The sequence below is a fragment of the Pinus tabuliformis genome, chromosome Q (genome assembly GCF_031772625.1).
Source record: "Pinus tabuliformis cultivar Carrire ecotype Pingquan chromosome Q, CPIR1, whole genome shotgun sequence".
NCBI classification, from domain to species: domain Eukaryota; kingdom Viridiplantae; phylum Streptophyta; class Pinopsida; order Pinales; family Pinaceae; genus Pinus; species Pinus tabuliformis.
In genome coordinates, this window is record NC_142296.1 from 221671671 (window position 1) to 221681505 (window position 9835).

General features: G+C 38.5%; 1 protein-coding gene across 1 annotated transcript in view; it reads left to right on the forward strand.

The window, feature by feature from the left end:
• LOC149218990 (ribosome-binding factor PSRP1, chloroplastic-like) overlaps window positions 1-9168 on the forward strand; it is a 60310-nt gene extending 51142 nt beyond the window's left edge. Inside the window, exons 4-5 of the mRNA XM_089384209.1 lie at window positions 8452-8560; window positions 8671-9168. Of these exons, the coding sequence (XP_089240335.1) occupies window positions 8452-8560; window positions 8671-8801 (240 nt within the window). The 3' untranslated portion in view covers window positions 8802-9168. The remainder of the gene's footprint in view (window positions 1-8451; window positions 8561-8670) is intronic.
• Window positions 9169-9835: the final 667 nt, after the last annotated feature.

Sequence of the window (9835 nt, forward strand, 5' to 3'; positions counted from 1 at the left end):
CAAGTTTTTTCCCACCCTTTTTGTTATTTGTCTCAAGGCCTTGTTCTTGGGGCTTCTTCTTTCCACCATCGATTGGATTATTATTGAAGAATCCCCCATTATGATTGGATTCTTCATACTGTGCTGCCTTAGGATTTCCGTTCCTAATAGGAGGCCATATGCTTTTGCCCTGTTGTTGGATAGTTCTCCTAATCCCCATTCAAAGGTAATAGGATTTTTCCCTCCTAGGTCAAAAAGTACACCTCCCGCTCCAGCCTTGCCTGGGTTGGACTTTGAAGCGCCATCGAACAGTAAGCAGGGCCTACTTAAACTTTCTGTCCATGTTTTGAACTCCTCTTGTTTCATTCTTATTTTCCAATTCTGCATATTATTAGGAGATTTGTTGATGTGTATTTTTTGTTGCTTGCTCATCGCGAATTCAACCTAGACTCTTTCCTCATGCTGCAGATGTTGTACATCTATTGCTTTAACTCCTTTAGAGTTGATGGACTCAGATGACATGCTCCAAGTTTTGGCAAGGACTGTTCTAGTATTTGGAGTGCTATCTTTAAAGATCCTTTGATTTCTTGCTATCCAAATTTGCCAACACATAAATGAGGGCAAACTTAGCCAATATCTTTTTACTGTTTCTTTGTTTTTGAAGGAATATGGATATCTTTTTCCCCAGGTTGATAGAAGTTCATGATAAGGTAGCGAATGTTGGATGCTAACCTCCAAGGGACTAACAAGCCTTTTCTAGTAGTCCCTCGCAAAGGGGCATTCCGCAAAAAGATGTTGGATATTTTCCAGTGTGGAAAAAGTCGGGAAAAAATTGGGATTAAATCCTAAAAACCCGATTTTTTCATCTGGTTGATTAAATCGGCCGTCTTTTTGCTGATTTTTTCACTCCCGAAAAAATCGGGATTAAATTGTAATACTTCCGATATAATCGGGAGTCGAGCCAAAAAATCGCCAAAAATTTGACAAATGGGAAGATCTGGTTTCTTCATGTTCAGTTTGGAAAAATCCACGATTTTCTCGGGCCTTATCTTATCATGTAGCTTCATAGGTTTGAGCGTCGAGTGACTTTCACCTGCACAATAAATATCATTACATTCACTTTTCAAATAATTATGAGCTACTAACTAATCCAATAAATTGATCTATAACAATTGCAAAAACCACCTGCTACATCATTCTGGACTTCTGCTGCTTGAGAGAGTACCAGTGTAAAAGTTAAACATATTACTAAGAAAGTCATAATAAGGGAGGAAGAAGTCATTTTCAATTGCATAACACAATATATTTTTTCCTCTCTTTAGATCTTCTCTCTGGAATAATGTAGATTAATGCTTATGCATGTGGATTTTATATTCTTTTGAATGGACTGAGTTGCTTCTAAGGAAAGCTTATCCCGAGTGTTTCAATTTCAGTGTCCAAGGTATGAATCTTTCTAGTAGTGAAGACTAGATCCTTTCGTACAGTGGAAGGAATGTTTCCAATTTTATTTTAGAATTTCACAATAATTTCGTCAATCTAGACTCTTACTATACTAGAGTTCTACTCAGAATCTTAACAATTTAAACTCGTTCAATTTCTTTTCTAGGAAGTCCTAAAGGTAACATTACTAAATATGTTTTTTAACCAAAAAAAACCCCATCTCGTGGCAGAGTGGAGGGATGTTTCCAATTTTACAATAGAATGTCTCGATACAACTATACAATTGCTTCCCGAGGGTTTTGCTTCTAGAGGACGACTGAGTCCATTTGTATCCCCAGGGGCTGGGCCTTCTTCCTCTAGAGGAAAAGGCAAAGCCATTCCCTATTCCCGTAAAAGGGGCAGAGGATCTCAATCACTGATTACTTTATGACATGTAGATGACTCATGATATACATTTATTATATTTTTTGTTGATATTTTGACTCTTGAGAGTTGAGACTCAGACAAGACTCAAGATTCGGGAGTTGATTCACTATTTTGATATGTGATGTAGCACTAGACTTCATATACATATTATATATTAGCTTTCTTTACATGTTTATGTGGAAATGCATTTATTTGATGTTGTGGATACTTTAAATGCTAATTTTTTTTATTTTTTTTTTAAATGAATATTTTTGTATTTTTAAAATTTTGCCGACTTTTTCAAAAAACTCCAGACTTTAATGAGTTTTTCAATTTTTGGACCCTTGCCGATTTAATCCCGACTTCGACCTTTTCCACATTGATATTTTCTTCACTTCCATGACACATAGCACATCGCGATGGGCCTTCATACCCTTTCTTTTTAAGATTATCAACGATCAGTATTTTGCCTTTGAGCAGCGTCCACATGAAAACTTTGATTTTGGGCAGTGTTTTGATTTTCCATGCTACCCTCCAGTAATCCCAGTCTCGATTTTCATGTTGATGTAAAGTGGCATATCCAGATTTGACTGAAAAATCTCCTCCATCAGGATCCCAATGAAGGGAATCTTTTGAATCTATACTTAGCGGAGCAACCCCCTTAAGATATGAGATTAGGGACTTCCACTGAGGGACAAGGCCATGAGGGAGGATGGGGATCCTCCAATCTCCCCATTCTCCATCTCTCCAAAGAGATATATCATCCAGTGTAGTGATTCCTTTTGTTTTCATCCATCTTCTTAGATCCTGAAGATTTTCTTGGTAGGCTATGGGCTGATTTCCCATTATTCTATCATTCCATATTTTTATGGATTTACCATTACCAGGTATCTTAGAAGAGTTTTCTTTGATGAGGGAAACAATTTTTTAAATAAGATTCCATACCTGGGAGCAGGGCCTGATTGGGTAACCTTTTCTCAATAAGAGGGTTCTATTGTGGTTCATGTATTTTGCTTCCACCAGCTATTCTCTCCCGTTATAAGTCTCCATGTTATTTTTGCTCCTAGAGCCAAGTTCATTATCCCTGGTAGTCTTGCCAACCCACCTTTCTCATAGGGCTGAGTTACTTCATCCCATTTCACAAGGCTGTGCTTCTTTGTCTCCACTTTACCTCCTTGCCATAGGAACCCCCTGATTACTAGCTCAATTTGTTTGTGTATACTTGTCGGGGCTAGTATTGCAGCATACTGATAGATTGGGAGAGCTGTGAGTAGGGCCTTTATTAATACCACCCTTCCTGCCATATTGAGCCAGATCATGCCCCAGTTCTGCACTTTTTGTTTCATTTTCTCAATGTACTTATTCCATATGTCGGTCTTCAAATTTTCTTTTGAGATCGGGAGTCCAAGATATTGGAAGTGGCTCCACTTTTCTTGAAATGGAATTTCCAAAATTTCTGATATTTTTTGGAGAGTGCGAGATGGAGTGTTCCATACAAAGATTCTACATTTCTGATTATTTAGAAGCCCTCTAGAGGCTTCCAAAAAACTGTTTAGTACCTTTTTTATTCTTCTTGCCATTATGTAGGAGGCCCCTCCCATAATCAAAGTGTCATCTGCAAATAGGGAGTGGTTTATACTTTTTACTTCAGGAGAGATTGAGAATCCTGTGATAGTCCTATCTTGTCTGCATTTCTCAAGACTTCTGCTCAGGGAGTCCGCCATTATAATGTATAAGAAAGGAGAGAGAGGACAACCTTGTCGTAGCCCCCTTGAACTCTGAAAATATTCACTTGGTCTTCCATTGACCAATGGAGCAATCCAAGGACCCACAATACAGGCTTTTATTATATCTATTGCCTTTTTTGAGAAACCAAATCTCTGTAGGACAGCTGCAAGAAAACCCAGGTTGACCCTATCAAATGCATTAGCCATGTCAAGCTTGACAATCATTCCTTTTTCTTTTTTCATTAGGCTAGAGTGCAAAGCTTCCTGCACTATTAGAATGTTGTCCAGAATTTGTCTTTTTGGGACAAATCCTCCTTGGTTTTCTGATATTATTTCTGGAAGCAATACTTTGATTTTGTTTGCCAGGATTTTTGTTGTGATTTTGTAGGAGGAGTTACACAGAGAAATAGGCCTGAATCTACTAAAGGAGTTAGCATTTGACTCTTTTGGAACAAGGGCAAGGAAGGAAGAGTTTGTGAATCCTCCAACCTTGAATTTCCCAAATACATTTCTTATCATTCTTATAAAATCTTTTTTAATAATGGTCCAGTTGTTTTTATAGAAGGAAATAGGGAACCCATCCGGGCCAAGAGCCTTATACGGATGCATATCCCAAACAACATCTGCTACTTCCTTTTCTTCAACTGTTCTAATGAGTTCCTTGTTTTCTGCTCCACTGATTTTCCTGGGTATATGCTGAAGATATTCTTCATACTCGTTATTTGATGCTGGGGATGATAATAGATTTTTATAGTATCTATAAGCCGCCTCCTTTATTTCCTCTTGACCTATGACTTCTTTGCCTTCGTTATCTTTTATGCTGTCTATTTGATTTTGATTTCTTCTTATCTTGGCCGCATTATGAAAGAACGCTGTGTTCTTGTCTCCAGCTTTGAGCCATAAACTTCGCGATTTTAGCCACCACTCTTCTTCTTCCTTTTTGTTTTGTCTATACATCTCCTAATATGCTTGTTTTTCCTGCCATATGCTCTCCTGCATTTCCTCTTGCTGCTCCTTTTCCACTTGGATTCTGTCTATTTTTTCTACTATTTCTAACTTTCTTTTTTGTGTTTCTAGATGGTTAATCCTTGCCCAATGTTTTAGCTCTCTCCTTAGGGCTTTTAATTTAGTTTCCCAAACATAGCTAGGAGAGCCAGTAATTGGTGTTGTCCACACTTCAGCTATGATTTTTTTGACTTCTTCTTTGTCGTTCCATGTGGAGCTGAATTTGAAAGGAATTGGGCCAAGATTTTCTAACTTCCCAAGGGTGATAGCCACTGGTTTGTGATCTGATGCTATATTGTGGATGATTTTGGATTTTATCTCACTGAATGCATTGACAAATTTGTCTTGTATTAGGAATCTATCCAATCTTTCCTTTATGTTATTTTTCCCAATTCTTTTGTTGCTCCATGTGTACTTTCCATTGCTAGGAGGCATGTCCATTAATTTGCATGCTTCAATAATAGATTCTAACATTTCCCTATAAGGGTCAGCATTGTATTTTCCCCCGAATTTTTCCTCTGCGCTCAATACCAAATTGAGATCTCCTCCTACGATTATGCCTCTATTTTGGTCGTGCATAAGATAATTTTTTCCTTGTCCTTGTAATGGTTTGGAGCATAAATATTTATAATGCAATACTTCTCTTTTGTTTTTTGTTTTCCAATTCTATTTTTATCCAGTGCAACTCTTTTTTTTGCTGAATGAGCTCCCAATTTTCGGTTTTCCATAGTGTGCATATTCCTCCTGAGGCTCCGGTCGCTGGGATTGAAGTTCCTTGATAATTTTTGGTTTTTTGTATCATTGTTTCCATTTCCTTTTCATTTGTCTTTGTCTCCTGAAGCATAAGGATATTAGGTTTCTTTGAAGTTATGATATCTTTCATTGCCTTAATTTTTGGCATACTTCCCATTCCTTTGCAATTCTAGGAGACTATAATCATTATCACTTGATGTTGAGGGACCTTTCCCTCTGTTAGGGTGGGCAATTTTCTCCTTATTTTTCTCTAGGAAAGTGTCCAAAGGTTGTTGGGTGCCCAGAGCCATTTCCTTTGCTGCTGCTTCATCTCTAATTTCTCTGTTAGTTTTTCTGCCTGCCCTTTTAGGGTGGTCGAGAGAGGAGAGGAGCTCTTTGGAGAGGGTGCGAGTGATTATGCGGTCGAAGGAGGAGGGGAGAGGGCTTTGGGAGGGGATAGGTGAGGTAGGGGAGGGATTAGAGGGGAAGGGAAGAAGAGGGGGTGAGGAAGGGGGAGGGGAGGGGAGATCAAGGTTTGCTAGGGAGCCAAAGGGATTAGAGACCAATAGATCCGATAAGGGGGGAGGGATAGGAGACGGAGGGAGGGGGGCAGAGGGAGAGAGGGGTCTTTAGATGAGATAGGCCTGGAAGGGAAGGATGGTGGGGAGAAGGGGGGGGGGCCGGGAAGAGGAAGGGGGGAAGGTAGCTGAAGAGGGAGGAAGATTGGAAATAGTAGAGGTTTTGGGTTTGGTTGCTGACTTTTTCTTCTTGACCTGCTCCCATTTTGGTTCCTGGTTTTCTATTTCTTCTGTTTCCTGATTTTTAGTACATCTATTTGCAAAATGACCATATTCATGACATTTGAATGGAATTTGTTCGTAGTCTAGTTGTTGGATGTGAACCCAGTTATCCACTTTGATCTTGACTGCTTCCGGAAGTCCTTTCCCCAGATCTACTTCTACACATATTCTCGCGCAGGCATGCATGTTTTCCTTTGGCTCACTTCTGTCAATATATTTCCCCACAACATTCCCTATTGCTTTAACAGATTCATCTCCCCAGCAATGAAGAGGAAGATGAGGGAGCCTCACCCATACTGGCACTACATTTGGCACATCCAGCTCTGGATCGAAGTTCGGAGTCCATCTGTTGAGATAAAGCCCTCTTGAATCCATGAAATATGGCCCATTTTTGAAGATTAAGTCTCTGTCCTCTTTCGTTTCAAAGTGGAAGGTAAAGTATCCTCTTCCACAGAATCTGATGGAGATTTTCCCCATGATAGATGAGGCCCAGTTTCTTTCTACCCATTTGAGGACCGAACGGGGAGAGGGCTAGAGACCAGTGAACTGACCCACCAAACCTCGCTCAGAGAGAGACAGAGCTGCGCGGCGAGGAAGAGCGGGAGGAAGGATTATTTCAGGCATTTCATCGATCTTCTTAACAAACTTTGATATGGACGATCTGGGACGAGATGGTCCCAAGGAGGAGAGCAGTGAGGCAAAGGCTTCCGCATTTTCTCCCAGCTGAGCTGAAGTTCCAGCAGATGGGACATGGATCGATGCACCCTCAGGAGGAGGCTCCGCATGATCCATCACGTACCAGGCGAGGGCTAAAAGCCTCGGGAGCAGGAGGTCCCAGGAGCCAAAGGAAGAGGTCGCTCACAGAGTTTGAAATCGTCTAGGCGGGAGCAGAGTGCGCGTGTTTTTCGGGTTGTCAAACACTGTTAATGAAGGAGTTCCAATTCTATTAAAATTTTAGTCTTGCTTTGAGATCATGTCATCCACGGTCTAATTCTTCTCATTCGAAGCTCATTTTAGTCGGTTTAAGTCTTATAAATTATTGTTGTATTTTCTGCTGTCATGGTAGGTTATTGGCACAAAAAGGTAATTTGGACATGCTTAAATCAGCAGAGATCTATGTTAACCGAGATCTATCAAGCACCAAAAAGGATCAAATCCTGTAAATCTTTTGATTGTTTATGATGGATCTAGGCTGTTTAGTCTTACTCAACGCAATATCAAACTCAAAATTTGAAACTTACGCAGATGTGGTTATGAAAAAATACAGTTTTCATTATTGTTTTAAGGTACTTGTATTTGCATTGTAACAATACTTCTATCTAAATATCGCATCTGTAATACTTAATTTTATGTCCAAATCTGTCATCTCTTTTTTTAAAATTTAGCTCTCCATGTAACAGTTTTTATTTTGGGTGCACATGTCAAATCGATCTGTCTTTCTTTTTCATATATATAGAGGTATTTTTATTTCAGTCTGTATCTATATTTGCCATATATATATAAATCTATGATGACATGTTACTGATGGACACGATAACATCTCCATCATACTAGGTTGCAGAACTAACACCTTTTGGTGCAATAAAACTTACTTTGTATCTATATTTTGCTTGAACATATAGTATACTGTATTACTATTATTATTCATTACAAGTATTAACATTTTTTATTTGGTAACCAACATATGATGACACAAGCATTACTCATGGACATGAGAACTTCTCTCTTATACTGGGCTGTAGAACTAGCGCCTTTCAGTATAGTAAAACTTTATCTTTTTCACTGCCCTCTTCATAGTATATAATAAAACTTTTGATTCCTTCCCATTTTCTGACTTTATGTGCCTCTTCTGATAGAAGATGTGAAGGCTCCAATGGATTGACTGAGAGACTGTATTCGTAACGTAATTGAAATGAAAAAACTTTGCTTGAATCTAAGGATGGTCAAATGTTGATCGTGAGAGGGAAGAAAAATACAAATTATCTCCAACTGAAAACTACACTAGCTTTGGAAAGAAGCGCTTGAGTAGTTCTTCCTTATAATATTGTATTTCATGAAATGTAAGATTTCAACTTTTATAAGTTATGGAAAATGCAAAGGTTGAGAAATGCTTGTCTTGATCCTTGAAACCTTGCAAACAACAGCTCTGATTCTCTAAAGGTAAGACTGCCAACCAAGGACAATTCGTTCTCTGGAATGAGGTTCAGTAGCTTCAGCTAATCAATTTTTCCATGGTTACTTCACTTACAATTTGCAGGACAAGCTTGATTTATGTTGCCACATGATCCCATTGTTTATAAATTATGACTTTCTGCTCTGATCTGCTTCATCTTCCTTGCATAATGTTGATTATCTGTTTTCAGGTGGTTCGGACGAAATACTTTGAAATGCCACCAATGACCCATGAAGAAGCCTTAGAACAGATGATGAATGTTGATCACGATTTCTATGCATTCCGTAATTCGGAAAGTGGTGGGTTGATGACTCATATTTTTTGAAGTGTGACATTCATGTTTTTAGGTTTCCATTGTTTGCAAGCATGGTTCTTTCTTCTAATTGCTGTTATGTTGCCATCATTTCAGGAGAAATAAATGTTCTTTATAAAAGAAAGCATGGTGGGTATGGATTGATAGTTCCAAAAAGCAATGAAAGATGGGAGAATCCAACAATGGAAGTGCCAGAAGTTCCTAAAGAATGGCATAGTGTTAAATGAGATATACTTCTCTGACTTCATTAAAAGACTCTTGAGACTTCGTCCCTAAGTATAAGTTGAAATTCTTATGAAATCTGATGAGCTTGAAGGGGAAATTACTAGACTGAGAACTGGTGACAAATTGACAAATGACAGCTAGAAGGTGATTGCCAAATGAGAAACCCATAAACTGCACAGTTGTGACAATGTTGTTTCAGGATAAGGTTGGCCACACTTGAAGATTATATCCATTTTCATGGGAAGTAGGCAGTCAGACTAGGTACATTAGAGTCAAGATACAGACAGCTTTTGTAACATATGAAGTCAACTTCAACTAATACTGTTTTATTTAAAATATATGGAGTATATGTGCATACGAGTCATGACATATGAATGTTAAATGGCTAGTAGGAGATTACAGGGAATGAAAATTTAAAAGCAAATGGCATGGACTGTATTTGATATGCTTCCTGAATCCTAACCTATGTTATCGCATCCAAGATCCATGTTTCAGTAAATCTGGATGTGGACATGACTTGATTCTTTACGGATATTCTTGGGGCCCTAAAACCATTTGTCTTACCTATAAATAGCTGCTGCTCAAACCCTACAACACATAAATCTTAGTTTATAATAGGGTTTGTGAGAGCGGTTTGGAATAAACTATATTTCTAGATTCGAGTTAGGTTTTTTTTTTTTTTCCTTTATGTTTATGGTTCAGGGTGATTTTTGACCAAATATAAATGTTTATATTTTTATAGTTTTTTTCACATGTGTCGTTTCCATATCGACATTTGGATCCATATCTGTTTCCATATAACTCAGTTCCTTATAGATAACACAAGATTCCTGCTATTATGAGGTCTGAAGAACTCACATGGTATAGTACTAATTAAACAAATTTGCAGTAAGCATTTGCCATCGTAATTTGGAATTTTGATTGATGTGGTTCAAAGGTGCCTACACCCTCTTTAGCCAGCCTGTTTTCAATGTAGCTGTGAGCTTGCATTGTTGCAATAAGATGTGAACCGCCTAATCCTGTTCAAACATGTAAT